The 19632-nt window shown below is 27.8% G+C and overlaps 1 protein-coding gene across 1 annotated transcript; it reads left to right on the forward strand.

The window, feature by feature from the left end:
- On the forward strand, positions 1-4378 carry LOC112285174 (obg-like ATPase 1). The gene is made up of 12 exons (XM_024525799.3): positions 1-166; positions 753-920; positions 1195-1318; positions 1488-1579; positions 1789-1887; positions 2136-2249; positions 2602-2666; positions 2918-3034; positions 3252-3327; positions 3511-3603; positions 3689-3739; positions 3946-4378. The coding sequence occupies exons 1-12, from the start codon at positions 80-82 to the stop codon at positions 4042-4044; spliced, it is 1185 nt and encodes a 394-aa protein (XP_024381567.1). The 5' UTR covers positions 1-79; the 3' UTR covers positions 4045-4378.
- Positions 4379-19632: the final 15254 nt, after the last annotated feature.

Genomic DNA, 19632 nt, shown 5'->3' on the forward strand with positions numbered 1-19632 from the left:
GCCCCAAAGGCTCCTTTGCAGAGACGGACGCACTAGTCTGGACTCTCCACATTGTTGTGCTCTTCTCTAGCTTGAAGCCATGCCGCCCAAGGCTGCTAAGGGCAAGGAGGCTCCGGCCGAACGCCCCATCCTTGGTCGCTTCTCCTCCCACTTGAAGATTGGTATTGTAGGTCCTCAAACATTAACGGCACTTTTACTCGTGCTCCGTGTGTATTTGCATCGTTTGATTTTGTAAGTGTAGTCGAGTCGCTGTGTTGCAAGTTTTTTTTGTTTTGGTCGCTGGGCTTGGGGCAGATTGTTTCGAATTCTGGTTCAGTGTGCTGCAGCCACTCAGCTGCGGTGTGTATTTATTTATTTATTTATTATTTTATTTTCGCTTGTTTGATCCTTATTGCAGCACAATTCGGCTGTATTAGGAAAGCAGTATTGATCAGTAGAGTATTTCTCTGTTCCCAGGAAGTATTTTTTTTGTCGTTCCTCACTAAACTTGGCTCTCTTTTGCTTCACATTGTGATTAGAGTCAGAGTTGATGTCTGAGTTCCTTCCCTTAGATAATTGAAGCCGGTTTGTTTTTTTACCTCACTTTTTGTGTGACTCTGGTCTCTTAGTGGCAGGCATCTTCATCTGGACTGATCACGGTCATTGAATTCGCTAAATTGATAAAGTTATTAACCCGATTTTAATTTTCTCTTTGCATTTCGTCTTTGTTTCGTATCTTGTTTTCATCATTACATTGCGTGATTGATTTGCAGGTTGGACTCCCCAATGTTGGAAAATCCACTTTGTTCAACACTCTCACGAAACTTGCCATCCCTGCGATGAATTTTCCTTTCTGTACAATTGAGCCCAATGAAGCACGCGTTTACGTACCTGATGAGAGGTTCGATTGGCTCTGCCAGCTGTTCAAACCGAAAAGCGAGGTTATTTACGACATCCTCACCTTTGAATTACGAGCACTCTTGCCTTGCCCCTTGAATTTTAGTAGGTAGTAACCTTGTTTCATGTTGCCCGACGTTCTTGACGTCATTAACATTCTTTAGCTGTTCTTTCGTAACTCCTGTATTACGGAAGGGCGCGTTCTTTTAAGAACCTCATGCTGCAGAAATATTCACTTCGTAGTCTCTGTGCAAGATAGCAAACGATCATCCTATTCTTGATGCATACTAAAGAAAGAATATTTGAATGGTGAACCAGGTGGCCGCTTTTCTTGAGATTAACGACATCGCTGGTTTAGTTCGCGGTGCGAACGAAGGGCAGGGTCTGGGCAATGCCTTTTTGTCACATATTCGAGCGGTGGATGGCATCTTTCATGTCTTGAGTAAGTTTTATTAAAAGTCTGACCAACCATAAATATGCAATATCTGTATTATCTACTTTGGTTGTTTGTCATACCATGGCATGAAGCAATTGGCTGATTGTTTCATTCAAAGAGTAATCCTCTTTGGATTCCGACGGGTTTTAAACTAAAAGAAATTATGTTTCTGCAGGGGCTTTTGATGATCCAGAGGTCACACATGTTGAGGATTCAGTTGACCCCGTTAGAGATCTGGAAATCATTTCTCAAGAATTGCGTTTAAAGGTAACCTCTTTGCATCTACCTCGGTTAGGATAATGCGGATTTCGCAGAAGTTTATATTCTACATCAAGCTTTACCCTGCATAGCTTCTGCTGTAATTTGGCTTCTACGTATGCCCATGGATGAGTTTTTGTTGAATGAGTAATTTATATTCATTCTACATTCCATTGATCTCCTCTAAATGAGATGAAATACTCTCCGCTTTGTTGCAGGACATTGAATTCATGGAGAAGAAAATTGACGACTGTGAAAAAGTCTTGAAGCGCAGCAATGCTAAGGAAGCGAAAATGGAATTGGAATGCTGTCAAAAGGTCCGTTATCTTCTGAAGAGACCTTAGAGAGTTCTTTAGGTTTTTGTTAGAAAATTAATTAATTTATTAATTAATTTCCTCCACTTACAAGCTGTGCTTGCACATTTTTGAAACATATGTTTATACAGGTTTTTTTTTTTTAAGACTTCCTCTTCTCGCTCCTGCTCTGTTTTTAGATTAAGAAGTTCGCACTTAATTTAAAATAGACGTAGTTATCTGTGACCAATTTTTGTGACTGGTAAGAACAGGTCTACGACTGGTTGAAACAAGAAAAGGATGTCAGACTTGGTGACTGGAAAACTGCCGAAATTGAGATTCTGAATACATTCCAGTTGCTGTCTGCAAAACCAGTGGTATATCTGGTAAGTACATAATTTTTAAACTTGACTTAGTATGGATGTTTTCTAACATAGGTTCATGGAAATAGTCACAATCTATTGTGAATACTTAGGTCTACTACAGTCTGCTACTCTGTTTAAAAGCTAGGTTGTGCTTTCCCCTAGAGCTCTGTTGAGTATTTACAAAAGTCCCAATATCGGCCTTAATCATGTGTTTGCAAGGACACTTTTATTTTTGGCGTATAGTGAAATGGTTGCGTCCTTGTCCTTCGAAACCGAGCATGCCTTTTCTAAGACTGGCTGTTCCACTCTAGCTTGAAATTTAGTTCTTTGTTAGTATCACTTCTAATATCAGACTTGAAGCTGACCTCTGCAGATCAACATGACGGAGAAGGATTACCAACGGAAGAAAAACAAGTGGCTAGCTAAGATTCATGCTTGGTAATATCTATGTGATGAGCTTACTATGCTTCATTACTATGAATTATCTTGTCTATTCCGTGAATGTTGCTACTTTGCCTTCAATTTTCCACATTCACTTGGCATGATATTTGTTAATTTCTGCTGGCCTGCTGAATATTACTTGTTTTGTATGTGGCTTCGTATCCATTCAGTTCTCTGTAATATTATGTAGCAGAATTGGTGGAGTAAATAATAACTATGCAAGATTTTCGGTTGGGCTGGTTTTCCAGGGTACAGGAACATGGAGGTGGTGTCTTAATTCCATTTAGCGGTGTGTTAGAACAAAAACTAGCAGACATGCCTGCAGATGAAGCTGCAGTATACTGCAAGGAGAATGATCTCGTCAGGTGTGTACTGAAAATTCTAACTTGAGTGTCGGGTTGTGTTACTAATTTCATTATTACTCTATGATCTACATATACCAGACACTATGGCCTGCTCTATCCTACCACCGCTCTTGATGCTTTAATATCGGTGATGTGATACGTAAGGTGTTTTCGGGAAGCCAAGGACATGCGATGATGTCTGTAGTTATTGACATCACTAAGGTCCCACTGTGTACAGTGCATTGCCCAAAATTATCAAGACAGGTTTCGCTGCCATCAATTTAATTTATTTCTTCACAGCTGGTCCTGATGAGGTATGCATTTTGTAACCGACCACCGCTCTGATGGTTACATTGTAGAGTCTTGTTAGCGTGCAAGTTAAGGGTCTGATATTCACTTTCCCCATTTGTGAAAATAGTAGCATTTGTTTTTTTTTTTGTTAATGTTTCCGTCAAATTGTTATTATGACTTACTGTTCTGCCGTTTTCCCATACCAGGTGAAGTGTTGGCAGATTCGGAAACAGTCGAAGGCTCCGCAAGCAGCTGGTGCTATACACACAGATTTTGAAAGGGGTTTCATCTGTGCAGAGGTACGAAGTCGTAACCAGCATACCCCTTTCGTTTTCTCCCAAGATTTGTAGATGATAATTAACGAGCTATCTTCTTATTTTACAGGTCATGAAGTTTGACGACTTGAAGGAGCTCGGAAGTGAGTCAGCGGTGAAGGTGAGGGATTACTGAATATTGGTCCAGGAATATGGTCTCTCGCCGTAATCGTTTGCGATCGGAGTTTCTAAATTAAAACTCATCTCAAACTGTTTTCAATTATGATGTGTTCTCGGTTGTCCACATGAATATCTAATCCAACCGTAACATTGCTATCGTAGTGGTCCAGCGAAGGGTTTTCATATGCTTGCTTATTCTTTCTACAGGCTGCTGGAAAGTATAAACAAGAAGGCAAGAACTACGTGGTTCAAGATGGAGACATCATTTTCTTCAAGTTTAATGTGACTGCCTCGGGAAAGAAATAGGTCTGCAGGGTTGCCTTCCGTCTTAGCTTTTCTGACCGTAATAACCTTGGCGTATTAGTAGCACAATCTTTGGGATACTAGGTCTTGTATGAAGTACGTATGCAAGACATACGGCTATCCACTGTATCGTTTGTTATGAAGTGGATAGCTGTAGTTTTAGCCTTTGAAGAGTATTTCACAAAAAAATTCGTTTTTGTGGTCTCACCTTTAACTTACAAGCTTCTCAGATTGGAACCTTATTATCCAAGTTTGCTCTAAATTCAGTCAAATGAGTTGCAATGTTTTCTTTCCTTTTAATGTAAGTTTTCACACAGTGAAAACGACCTCCACAATCTACGATGCTAGTTTCCTAATTACTACACATCAGATTGTCCATAACCAACGAAAGCGACGAAATCGGATTCGTTTGTTGAACTAATGCCAAAATTGTCCTTTTATTATAATCCAGTGAAACAAGTTCCGACTGGGTGAATGAACAAATTTTGGTCTTTGCTGTCTACGTTGTTCCTTGGTTGTATTTTATGAGGGTTGCTACTCCATAAACAACAACGATTGACCCACACTTCTAAATGTAACATTGTTTTCTTGTTCTTGAACAGTGCATATTTGAACTTCCTTGACATAAGTTTTGACCACGATAATACAAGTGTAGAAACACAATTTTGGCAGAAAATATATCAGAAGTTTTGAACTTACAGTATTGAATTCTATTGAAACAAATTGGTCTGAAATGGTAAGTGAACTTCAACGTAGTAAAACAAATTAATCAAGTAACAATGGTAGTCATAAAAAATTTCATTCAAAAAAATACATGCGCAGCATTCTAGTTGATAATGATAAAATATAACTACTTTTCCAAAAATTTGAAGATTTTCTCTTGTTTGTAAGAAAGTTAAAAAAAAAATGTGTTGTCAAAGAATCAAAGTTTATTGATAACCTAGCAAAACTTGGTACTTTAGGGCTTTTTAGCATAAGTTCAACAAGAAGAACCTTTTAGTGCTAAATCATTAATATTCACCACTAAGATTTATTTAGGGACACTTGTCATACTGGGCAACACAATGGCTTAACATATTACATCATTTATATGATAATATTACCAACTTCATGTAGCTATTGGGCCACTGATTGTGATATGATATTATAGAATGTATAGATACCATTTGAATACATATAGTTTAATGCAAGTAAGAATATAGGTTTTAAAGAATATATATACATATATATATATATATATATATATATATTGGAATTGTTTTGAAAAACTCTAATATTCAGAAGTAGTTTTTATATACAGATTTATGTCTATATATATATATATATATATATATAAATGTTTATCATTGTTTTAAAAGTATTTATATCTAAAAAATTTAATTATATTTTATTAGTATTTTTAGAATAGCCTATCTAATTTTAATAGAGTGCAATTTTTAGGAATCAATGTTTTTATCTTAAAATAAAACAAAATAAAGCAAGTTTTGCAAAAATATATATATATATATATATATATTTTTTGAAAATCTATTTTAATATGCTATTTTTTCTATAATAATTTAAAGACAATTTTAATTGCCTATTAAATTTTAGATAATTTAAAAGATATGAACACAAACTTACTTTATTTATACTGTAAGATAAAAGTATATTGCTATAATGTCAAATAATACTTGTCTATATAGATTATGCTATATAAAATTCTAATTAGAGCCATCAATTAATCTTTTCTAATTTTTTTTAAACTATTAGGTAGTCTATTTAGTCTAGTTAGTAATAGTAATAGTTGTAGAGGTAGTAGTTGTTTGTTTGTTTGTTTGTTTGTTTGTTTGTTTTTTTATGTTTTTTTTCCATCATTTTTATTGATTAATATATAAGCACCAAAGTTTTTATTTTAATCTTTACTATTGAAGATAAATGCTAAAAATAAGATTTTTTTTTAAAATTTTATTATTCTAAAAATCATTTATTGCAACTTTGTATCTATTATTTGATATAAAAATTATTTAAAATTCATAAAAAATATCATATGTATATCTCTCAAACATGCCTAAATATCAAGAATATCCATACATTTTTATTAATAGTATATATATATATATATCCTCCATATTGATAAAGTATTAAAAATCTGACAATTCTATTAATATTTTTGTCTTCATATAGATCCAAATAGTAGCTTTTATAATTTAGTATATTAGAAAAGGAAAGTGATTCCATATGATGTATATTCTTGGATAGATTGACAAAAAAATGAGATTGCAATAATTACTCAATAATGTAGAACATCTAACTCTCTTCCTCATAGTATTCCGTTCTCTTAAATATTGCATCTCAAGATTGTATCCACAAATATATGCATCTCTTCTTTGATATTACTATTTAAAATATCTATATCATAAGACTTTAACATTGAAGTTCTTATGTGCCCTTGAATCTCATATTTGTGCAAAGAAGTCACAAACCAATAATTTTGCAATATATGGCTTGTTTCCAAGACCTTGAATTTGATAATATGCTCCCCATTGTCTAGAATTTCCAACCTCTCAATGTTAGATGTGGTGGAAATGCTAGAAAGTAATTGCACATCTTGAATGCTTCCTACTATATTGTCGCTTTCAATAATATCACACCTCTAAATGAATTGCTTGTACACTTGCAGCTCATCAAATCTCCTCACAACCAACCACACAATGTATACATATATCTTAAAATGCTGTAATAAAATAGAGTTGCATTGGTACAAAAACAACTCATGCTTGTGGAACCAACATATCAAATTTTATTATCCTTCCAACATAGATTAAAAATCTAGTCACCCTTGTTTCTACTACATCATTGTATATATTCAAGAGCTCATGCTATAATCAAACACAACTCCATTCTCCGCAAATCATATCCTCATACCAACCACTACAACTTCAATAACACAGTGATTTCCTAAATTATAAGTCTTTTCTTAAAAGTGTTAAATAGCAATTGAATCTTTTGCATATTTATCTTCAAACCAAATAACAAACAATAATTCTTTACACAAGATATACAATGCCAACTATACTCAACACCTAAGCTTGCAAAAAGAGACTCATGTAGAAGAGACAAAGACAATAAACAAGGAGAAGGAGGAAGCGAGGTATGGAGAAGTGCACCTATCACGGACATACATATTTACCTAGATAAGAAGTACTAGGTAGAATGTAAATATAAGTAGTTTTGATATTGTCTTAAGGCAAAGCTTTTTAGAAGCTTCATAGATACATATTTGACTAAATATATGCTTATAGTTGATTGGTAGGTTAGAAACTTGGCCAATAAGTTAGTCATATATCATATGTATGGATAGCTTGTGATACAAGCTTATGATGTGGTTTCATATTAGAAACTTGCCTTGTAAGTTAAGACATATTTCTTACAAATTGGACAAGTATTGGATGTCTTATAGAATATTTTCATATAGCTTTTAGTTAGATAGTATATATAGAAGCTAGAGTGAAGCCTTCTTCATTCTTATCTATACCTTTTTAGTTGTTAGTCTTGTTTCAAGACTTTTTAATCTTCTTGTTTTTAGCCATAGCCATTTTAGTTTAATATTATATCATCTTTGAGTGATTTTTCAGACTTTTTGAATAATATAAGATTATATTGATCTTTTATTTCTTTGAGATTTATATCCTTGATAATTTGATATAAGTATTAACTCATTGTTATTGTTTTGTTTTTAGAAGTGAATAGATTATTTCACTTCTATTATTATATTTTTAAGGTTACAAATTATCTATCTTTAAACTAATATTTAGTTTTTTAATACTAGTTTTTTTTGTTAAAAGGAGAAGATTATTTTCTTTTGTAGAAATTTTCATTTGGTATTAGATGTTATAGATTACTTCATTTTAATTTGACTTGTAGTTTTGTTTGAATTTTTTATAGAAGGAAAAATTATAAATGTTATTCTTGGTAGAAATGAGAATAGATTTGCAACTATTATAAATCTTTATGAGCTTGTTAATGCTCTTAGGATGAAAAATTCACACATTTTCAATATAAATCATAGAAGTACTATTTCTATCCTTATAAAAGAAGTCAATAATGAAGTTCAAAGAATATGCCAAGAAGTTATGCAATTGAGAGAAGCAAGTAAATTAAGTTTATAATCAAATTTGAAAAGCTTTGCTATTAGAAGTATGAAGAAAACAAGGATAAGTATGTCACAGAAGTTTGATAGAATAAGATTAAAGCTTTGAATATTTCTACCACAAGTAAAGTTCTATTTAAGGTTGCATCCTTCTCAATATTTTGATGGATTTACTCAAGTAGGATTTATAAGTGCACTTCTATCTAGGAATGTTCTTTCTAGATTGGTACCTTTTATAGAAAAAGATTCACAACTATTTTATAATTTGAATTCATTCTTTGAAATATTTATGGCCACATTTGGAAAAAGTGACTTATAAAAGGTAGTAGAGACAAAATTTTTATCTTTATAATAAAAATCACGTTCAACTACCATATATGTTAGTAAATTCTAAAATCTTACTCGCAACTTGAATTGGAATAATAAAGTCTTTATCAATTAATTTTGATATAGGTTGAAAGATTATACTAAGTATTTATTGTTGACAATGCTCAGAGTAGACTCATTAAAGCAATATATTGCTCAAGCCATTGCATGAGACAATCAATTCTTTAAATGATGTCAAGAACAAAGATTTGGTTAGAGAGGTATGAGTCAAATCATGGTTACACCTTCTAAGTTTTTGAAAGATTATCCATCTTAGCCAAAGTCTATATGTGAGCTAAATTAAACCTTCACTAGAGAGAAGTTTATTCTAAAACTAGTGAATTAGCTATGTGAATTTTAGAAGTTATAGCTATTACTTAAATCCTAATAAATTCACTCTCTAATCTTCTTAAAAACCTCCATAATCAAGCTCAATTTCAAATATTAATTCATATTTATAATAATAATTCTATTACAAAATACATATCTAAAAATTCCTTCTCTTAATTGAGAAGAAATTAGAATCACTAATACAAAACCATACCTACTCATGGTAGGAAATCTAATACCTTTGGAAAAAATTCAACACACAATTCCAATGAGATAGATATTAGAACTCATGTAATATAAATTGGCATTGAATTTGAAAGAAGCCATGATTACTAAGATCTGCTTGAGAGGTAAGCACAAGATTATTCTTGATAGAGGCTTGATATAGATGGAAAGAACTATTTTCATTACTAATATGGTCACAAACTCAAGAATTGTATTGCTTCTCTACTAACACTATAAAGAAAAAATTAGGTTGATGCTAAACTAGTAGTGCTATACAATTACTAAAATGAAGGACAAAAGTGACTAGATCATGTGAAAGACAATTCACAAATAATACAAGGACATCACCTCTACGAGATGAAGAAAAAAAAATTACTATTGCCACTTGACACCAATAACTCCTTCTTTTGCACAACACTATATAATTGATGCATAATTAATGCATCGATGAAGACAAAAAAAACTAGACAATAGAAAAAATACACTAGACCTGCTTAATTCTTAAAAACTTGGAGATCTATATCATAGGAAAAATCAAGAAGAAGAAAAAAAAAACATCAATAAGCTGGCTTGATCATTGGCTTTTGAAAATATAATGCAATTTCAATACCTAATATGTCATAGTAGATTTGTTGCCACCTCCTTGTGCCAAGAAAACTCAAGCCATTGCCATACCATAGTTGGCTCTTCTTGCTTTATATTAATCAAAAAAAATAATAAGGATTGTACTACAATACTTAAGCAAAACAAAAAAAAAAAAAAAAAAAAAAAAACTAAAATCTGAGCCATGCTTCCATTGCATATACTCATAGAAAAAAAAAAAATACACAAAGAGAGGAAAAAATGTTGTAGTCAAAGCCGGATCCTTTACACAAAAATTAGAGCAAAAAAGAAGGAAGGGAATTAAAGGCGATCTAGACCCTCATTAATAAAGAAGCTTCCAGGGTTTAAAGGTAACTTCTCATCTTTTCTCTCTTTTTTTTTTTTTTTTTTTTTTTTTTTTTTCTATTTTTTTTTTCTCTCCTTCATTTTTTTCTTCTATTTTTTATTTCTTTTTTAATTGATCAGATCAAGTTTATATTTAGTTTCTAGTTCAATTAATTTTTTAATGACAAAAAATACTATAAAAAATCATAAATCTATATAAAGTATATTAAGAAGAAATTATTTATTTAAAAATTTTATTTAAAAAAAATCTAATTGAAGATCCTTTTGTTTACTAACATCCTATTTAATTCAAAAATATTACACTAATTTACTAAAATAATGACTTAAAGTACAATATGTATATGTTTTGCACTAAAATGCATCAGTGAGTCAATTCTATAATTCACACTATACAAATTGATATAGTAGTTTTTAATCTCTTATTGGGCAAAAAAAGACTTAACTTTGTGAAGAAGGTTTGTACCTATATTATGGAGAATTAAAGCATATTATTCAACATTATCCAAAGAAGCAATATAATTACAAAATCAGGAGGATAGTTACAAAAGAAGACAATGTATTAAAAAATGTGTTTCTTTAGCTACAATATGAACTATGTGATTGGAATCTTGTATAATACCTATTAAAGGTTCTATTCTTTCTTTAGATTCATTACCTTGTTTTATAATAAAAGTTTATTTGAGACCAAAAAATCATAAAATCTTTTGTTTATTAGATTCAAGAGCCTTAGCATATTTTATAAACAAAGATTTTATAAAAAATAAGAAATATTCTTAGTCAAGAAAATCAAATTTGTGCATGTAAAATTCATAGATAGTTTTTTTTATTATTCTTTGGAGATTTTATCTATAAAATAATTCTTTTAAATGTAGCAATTAAAGTTTATAATAACATAGTAATATTTAATATCATTAAATCTTCTTTCAACTTAATTATTTTAGGATTATTGTGATTAGAAAAATATAACCCTCAAATAGATTAGATTTCTTATAACCTTGATTTTTTTTTTAGTTTAGTTTAAGATTCTATTAGTCAAGTAGGAATTCATAAGTTTAATACAACCTAATATTTATTGGTAGGTGTAAGAGCTTTTATGCATGTAGCAAAAGAAGGATCAACTTTTGTTATATATGCCACACCTATTTTTAATGGAAAAAAAATTTAAGACTATTAAAATAATTTTAAGAAGAAGAATATCAATATTCTTCTAAAACATCATTTATATGATTGTTCCATCGATCTTTAAGAAAAAACTCAACCACCATTTGGACCAATCTATAACTTATAGTAGAACAAGTTGGTTGCATCTAAAGAATTCATTGATAAGAACTTGGCTATAAACTTCATACATTATTTTAAATCTCCAATCCGAGCTCCTATCTTATTTGTAAAGAAAAAAAATGGATTGTTAAAGATATATGTAGACTATCATAGATTCAACAAGATTATTATCAAGAATACATATTTTTTATTTTTGATTTCAAAACTTCTTGATCAATTCAATGAAATAAAGATCTATATAAAAATAGATCTATAAAGAGCATATAACTTGATATGCATCAAAGAAGGATAATACCATATTTTAAACAAGGTATGGATATTTCAAATATAATATCATGCCTTTTGAATTTACAAATACACCAATTACTTTTTAACATTTAATAGATAATATCTTTTTTGAGTTTCTTAATGATTTTATCATTTGTTATTTAGATGATATTTTAATTTACTTTAAGAACATAAAAAGTATAAAATTTATATTTATTATGTATTACAAAATTATAAGATATAAGATTATATACCAATATAAAAAAGCATATAGTTCATATTACTTAAATTAACTTTTTAGAATACATTATTTTAAATGATGGTCTTATGATGGATTTTTAAAAAGTCCAAATTATCATAGATTGGAAGATTCCAAAAGCAATCAAAGATGTATAATATTTTCTGGAATTTTTCAATTATTATCAGATTTTTATCAATTTTTTTTTTTAAGTTGCGGCTCCTCTTATACATTTAACATGTAAAGACAAATTTGAGTGGAATGAAGAAGCTGAAGCATCTTTTGAAGTCTTAAAAATTTTATTTATTTTTACACCAATCTTGTATTGTGTCAACTTTTCAAAGGCCTTCTTCATAAAAACAAACACATTGGACTTTGCTATGGATGCAATATTGTCAAAAATGAGAGTAAATAATAAGTTCCACCAAATAGCTTTCTAGAAATTTATGAAATTTTTAATACTTAAGATTAATTATGAGATCTATAACAAAAAATTTCTTGCAAGTGTGGATTTATTTTAAGAATGACATCATTATTTAGATGGTACTTCTAGTTTAGTCACTATATATATGGAAGACTAAACCTTGAATATTTTATAGAAGCATATATTTTGAATTATCTCCAAGTTTGTTGTAACATGTCTTTATAAAGATTTGATTTGTCAAATATCTTTTCTAGACATTTGTATCTTGTATCCAAAGAAGATACAACTTTTGATCAACCAAAAATGATTCTCTTGAAGCCAAAATATTTTTATCTTTGAGTAATGAAATCAATATTGATTGTTGATTCAACTTTTTTTAGGCAAGTTTAATTGAATATGTCTTTTGATCTTCTTATTTATGATATTAAAAATAATTCTTTTAAGTCTTATAATACTTCTAAATTAGAGTTTAAGAATAATCTATTCTATTTTAAAGAATGATTATATATTCCAATAGGCAAAGCATGGTTAATTATTCTTCAAGCTCATCATGACTTTTAAATAGTCACACATTTTGGATACAATTAGAATTTAGAATTAATATCCAAAGATTTTTGGTGGCTTCAAATATAGAAGGTAGTTAAAGACTTTGTATAATCATGTGACTTTTATTTAAGATTAAAAATTCTTCATCATCAATCTTATGGATTTTTTTAATGATTAATTATTTCAGAACAACTACAATCTATTTTTTTCTATAAATTTTATCATAGATCTTTTAGTCTCAGATTCATATGATTGTATATTTATAATAATAGATTTTTTTTTATTAAAATGGCACATTTTATATCATATAAAAAACCTATTACAAGTAAAATGAGAATTAAGTTTTTTATTGATAACAACTATCACTATCATGGAATGCCCAAGGATATTATATCAAATAGAAAGACTCAATTTGTATCAAGATTTTAGAAAATTCTTTTTAAAATTTTGAAGGTAGATATAATGTTAAATTTTATTTTTTATTTTCAAATCAATGAAAAAATGAAGCATATAAATCAAGTTTTGGAGCAATATTTGAAATGTACCAACAATTATCAACAATATGATTAAACAATTATTTTACCACTGACAAAGTTTGTTTATAATAACATAGTACTTTCTTTTTTACAACAAATATCTTTTTTTTATTAATTATGGTTATCATCCATGACTTGATGCTTTGAAATTTGTAAAAGTTGATAATTCTAATGTGAAAGATTTGACAAATTACTTATTTGAGCTACATACAACAATCAAAATATAACTAAAAGAAGTTTAAGAATGATAAAAGACTAATACAGATGCCTATTACTAAGAGCAATGTCAATTCTATATTGGCAATAAAGTATGATTATTTTGTTGAAATATCAAAATTAGTTGCTTTTGAGACAAGTTGGATTATTGTAGGCTTAGACCATTTTTTTTATATGTAAATAAATCAATCATGTTGCTTATCAATCACATGTATTAAATTTATGAAGATCTATCTTATATTCTATATGTTTCTTTTTAAATCGTATAAGATAATATGTATGTCAAGAAGAAGACAAATACTACATCTTATCAAAGACATAAATCTCAAAGAACTATACAGTCAATATACTCTTGTGTTTTTCTAAAAGACTAGAAAATTACTCAAAGATGATATAATATTAAACTAGAATGGCTATTATCAAAGATTAGAAGATTAAAAAGTCTTGAAATAAGATTAAATATTAAAAATGTATTGATAAGAGTGAAGAAGGCTTCACTCTTGTCTCCATATATACTATCAAAGTAGGAGCTACGTGGTAATGTTGTATAGGATTTTTAACAAGTATTAATTTTATTAGATACATATCTTAACTTGCAAGGTAAGTTTCTATATGTATGCCATATAATTAGCTTATTCCACAAGTTATTAATATGTGGGATATATGATTAATTTATTGACCAAGTTTCTAATCTATCAATCAACTATAAATATGTGTAAAGTCAAAATTACAAATATGAAGCTTCTAAGAAGCTTCTTTAGAAAATATTATGAAATTAATAAATATTTACTTATTTCTATCTAAATATATAAATAATTATTAAAATAAATATATATGCATATTTTAAATAAATTTTAAATTTTAAATAAATTTTAAATAAATTCTTAATAAATCCTATGAAAAATTGAAACTTCCATAACTAATAATTGAATCATTGATTTTAATTCAAATTTTGCATATCTCTTAATAACTAAGTTCAAAGACATGAATCTTGAAGAAAAAAAATCCTCAATACATTCTTGTATTATTGAAAGGAATTAGAAAGTCACTGAAAGATGATATAATATTAAACTAGAATGACTATTGCTGAAAACAAGAAGACTAAGAAGTCTTGAAACAAGACTAAGGACTAGAAAGATATTGACAAGAATGAAAAAGGCTTCATTCTTGCCTCTATATATATTCTCTAACTAGGAGTTATATGGTAATATTCTATAGGATCTCTAACATGTGTTGACTTTGCTAGCCACATATCTTAACTTATAGGATAAGTTATCTATGTATGGGCTACATAGTTAGCTTATTTTACAAACAACTATATAGAATTAATTTGTTCTATAAGCTACCAATACATGGTTAACTTGTTGGCTAAGTTTTTAACCTACAAACACATCTAAGATTAAAACCACATCTATAAAGCTTTTAAAAAGTTTGTGTACAAGACTTTATGAAATTAATCTATATTTATCTTTTTCTACCTAATTATATAAGTAATTATTGGAATAAATGTATATGTCCGTGGCACTAAATTGGCAACAAGCACAAATACTTTTAAGAAGATCAAACATACCAAATAAAAGATAAATCCTAAAATCTGCTCAGATATTAGTAGGCTTCTTTTTCTAATCTTGATGCCAATCTTTTCAAGCCAAAATTTCTTAATTCTATTATTAAATACCTCTTAAAATTCACATATATTTTAAAAATCAAGTCTACTAATCAACATATATATTTTTTCATTATTTTATCTATTAGGATTTTATATCATGATAATATATATAATATTAGTGCATGTATATGAAAGCTTGTTAAAAATCTTAAAAATATAATAAAAAAATTTAATGATTTTTATTGACAATATTTATCAAAATTAAATTAAATAATAATAAATCTTTGCTATAAAAAAATAAGATCTAAAGAATATTATATTCTACTTTCTATCTTTGTTTGTAATTTTTGTATATTTGTTGTACTAAGAAGATGAAAAATTAATAGCTAGCAGATTCAACTCAAGAGCTCTTATTTTCTCACTTACCAAATAAGACATTATGATTGTTATATTCTTTAAGATAACATAATAGAGATGAAGATCCTCAAAAATGACATATTTTTTTCAAATAAATGGTAAGATACAATGCATTAGATATTACAATCTTAAAAGAAAATTTCAATATTTGGTGATTTTATTGGAGATAAGAATAACTCTTGATAGTATTTCAAATGTTTTAATTGAAAGGAGTTACAAAGGCTTCAAAAATGATTAAATAATAAGGTGATTTTTTTACCTTAGTATAAAATATTATTGATGGCTGAGAGGACTTATTAAGTACCTTTAAAATAAATAAAGAATTGAATTTATAGAAAACATAATTTTTTGTATTTTTAGACTTCAATATATGATGACCGCACTTCATGGAATTTGTCTCTAAAAAATGGAGGTAATGTCAAAGATTTTTATCTAAATAAATATGACATTACCTCATTACAATCTCTATTTATTTAGATAAAAAATATTAGATAGAAGATAAATATAAGTAGATTTGATATTATTTTGTGGCAAATCTTCTTAGAAGCTTCATAGATATATATTCTAATAGTTGATTAATAGGTTAAAAACTTGGCCAATAAATTAGCAATATATTACTCATATAGATAGCTTGTAGTACAAGTTAAGAATATGGCATGCATATAAGAAACTTGCCTTGTAAGATAAGACACATGTCTTACAAATTGGATACATATTGGATGTCTTATAGTATATATGGAGGTAAAACTAAAATCTTCTTCATTGCTGTCAATGCTTTTCTAGTTTTTAGTCTTATTTCATGACTTTCTAGTCTTCTTGTCTTTAGTAATAGCCATTCTACTTTAATATCATATCATCTTTGAATGATTTTTTAATTTTTTGAGTAACATAAGAATATATTGAACTTTTAGTTTTTAAGATTCATATCCTTAATAATGATTGCAAATAGAAGTAGAAATTTTTACTATATCCTCACCATTGCTATCTCCTCTATGAATCTATGCCTTCCTTCTTTTGTTTGTTTTCTTTATTTATCTATCTTCTTGCCTATCTCTAATATTATATAAAAATTATTTATTTTTGATTGCATGTAGATTCTCAAATGTTTTAATTGATATTTTTCTTAAAATTTATCCAATAAAAATATTTAGTATTTCAACTAGTAGTAATCAAGTTTTTTCAAATATTACTAAAAAAAATATTTAAAATATTTAATATATCTAAAAAAAATTCTTTAGTTTTGATGTCTAATTTAATAATTTATTTTATTTTATTTTTAGTTTTAAAATTTTCTTTTCCTATTTTTTATATTTTTCTTATTTAGAGTGTATTTCTCATAAAATAATAATAAATTATTATACAAAAAAATTAATAGAGATAATTAGCACATATAAGATGTTTTTTAGATTATTCTTTATGATAAGAGTTTATTGAATATTATTTGTAAAAAGTACAAGAAACCTACTTGGTTATCCTTAGATTATGTAGAATTAGAAAAATGAGAAGATACAAATAAGAGGGAATTATTTATATTTTATCTCATCTTACAAGGATTAAATTTTTTACTATATATAAGGTAAAAAATACTTTAAGCTTAATATACTTGATTTTCAAATTTTAGATTATGCAAGTGAGTAAAGGTAATAACACTATCATGCATATGAACAAGCTATAGAAGATGGTTGAGCAATTTTTTCAAATTAATAAGAATATTTTTGATACATACTTTATAATAAGATTATTAAGAAGTCTTCTTATATCATATTGTATATTAGTAGTAACATTGAAAATAAGACCTCTCATAGAATTGTCATTTAAAATTGTCACAACTTAATTATAACAAAGATATTTGTTAGAAGAACAATTAATTCAATAGGTGATCTTTACTCATGATACAACCAATTTCAATTTGTATTACAAAGTAGAGATTTAATTACAATAAAAACTCTATTGAATTTTATAAAAATTATAATAATATTTGAAGGGTCTACTAATTTAGTAGTTCATATGATTAATATGAGTAAAGTATTTAGAGATTTATATATAAAAAAGATTGTTATTCTTAAAAGATGTGAAAAAGACAAAGAAAAAAATATCGGATTAAAAAAGGTATCATGGATTTATTCCAAATTATATTATGGATTATAAAAAGATTTTATTCAAGTTAAAAGAGGTATATTTAAATTTTTAAGTACAAAGTCTATGTTTGGAATAAAATAATATTATTCTTCTTAAACACATATGTAGGTCATGTTAACACAATCCAAGTATTGTAAAGATAAATATTATTAAAAAAAAATGAAAGAATGTACAAACACAATAGAAGTCAAAAGATTTTTAGAAACATAAATTGTTTATCATATATGGATACCACATTTTGTACAAGTAGCAAATCTATTATATGAATTGTTGAAAAAAAACCAAAAATTTTAATGAAAAAAAAAAACAAAGTAAAGCTATGAAAAAATTAAAGTTCTTTTTGTACCTCCAACTTTGAAGAAAGCAAATTATGAGTATAAAAGGCTTGTAAATTGATTATAATTTGATAAATATTTCTTTAAGATTTGATTGAATTTTTTTCCAATTAAATTAGATGCTATTTAAAATTTTAATCAAAATTTAGTTAAAAATTAGTTAGAATTTATTTTGGATTTAGTTTAAAATATTTTGAATTTGAATATCTTTAGTAATATATAAGACTTTTTATTTAACCATTATGCAATGATCTATATTCATAAAATAAAGAGTTTAAATAAAAATAATTGAAATAAATAAATTAATCATGCATGATTTATATACTTCAAAAATGATTATTATTTTTATTATTTGTTATTGTAAATAGTTTAAAATACCTAATATTTTAATAATGATTTTAAAATAAAAATTAAGAAGAATTTTAAATCCAATTCTTCTATTATTGTTCTATTTTTAATACAATATTATCACCTATACCATGCTAATAAACTTTTGTATCAATGTTACAATACTAAAATTATATTAAATCCTAAGTTACTAAAAAAAGAGAGGATCTCTTATGTATTATCTCTAAATTAATACATCTATTCAAATCTATGATGTCTAAGATGTCAATGCATTAAAGGTATCATCTTCAATCTTCATCTTTGTACAACCTTTAAGTGATAATCCTTGCAAAGATGAGAGATGCTTCAATTCCATGGGCATGTCTTCCAAATTCTTACACCCATCAAACCACAATCTCTTCAAGTTTATCATATCATCAAATGTAGCATGAATCTTCTTCAAAATAGTACAATCTTTAAAAAATATATTCTCTGAAGATATAAGATTTGTAAATTCATTGTATGAAGTCTCTACTTGATTACAACCACTTAAATCCAAGTATGTCAAAGATGATAATGTACCAAAAGTATCATATTCAATCTTCATCTTTTTGCAACTTTTAAATGATAATATTTGCAAAGATAAGAGATAGTTCAATCCCATAGGCATGTCTTCCAAATTCTCACACCCTTCAAATGATAATAGCTTTAAGTTTGTCATACTATCAAACTTGGCATCAATCTTCTTCAAATTGGTACAATCTTCAAAAAATAAATTCTCTAAAGATATAAGTTTTGCAAATTTATTATGTATAGTCTCTACTTGAACACAATCACTCAAATCTAAGTATGTCAAAGATGTTAATATACCAAAGATATCACCTTCAATCTTCATCTTTGTACAACCTCTAAGTGATAATACTTGCAAAGATAAGAGATAGTTTAATCTTATAGGCATGGCTTCTAAATTCTCACATCTTTTAAATGACAATCTCTTCAAGTTTGTCATTCCACCAAATGTGGCATCAATCTTCTTTAAATTGGTACAATCTTCAAAAAACAAATTTTCTAAAGATATAAGATTTGCAAATTCATTGTATATAGTCTCTACTTGAATACAACCACTCAAATCCAAGTATGTTAAAGATGACAATGTACCAAAGGTATCATTTTTAATGTTCATCTTTTTGCAATCTTTAAATGATAATACTTGCAAAGATAAGAGAAAGTTCAATCCCATAAGCATGTCTTCCAA

This window comes from Physcomitrium patens, chromosome 7 (assembly GCF_059467195.1).
Source record: "Physcomitrium patens ecotype Gransden chromosome 7, ASM5946719v1, whole genome shotgun sequence".
NCBI lineage: Eukaryota > Viridiplantae > Streptophyta > Bryopsida > Funariales > Funariaceae > Physcomitrium > Physcomitrium patens.

Excerpts from the sequence above, each read along its gene's own strand:
- LOC112285174 (XM_024525799.3), top strand. The coding sequence starts at position 80 with ATGCCGCCCAAGGCTGCTAAGGGCAAGGAGGCTCCGGCCGAACGCCCC. Across the intron at positions 1,888-2,135 it reads AATTGGAATGCTGTCAAAAG|GTCTACGACTGGTTGAAACA; the intron begins GTCCGTTATCTT and ends TGGTAAGAACAG. Across the intron at positions 3,328-3,510 it reads TCACAGCTGGTCCTGATGAG|GTGAAGTGTTGGCAGATTCG; the intron begins GTATGCATTTTG and ends TTCCCATACCAG.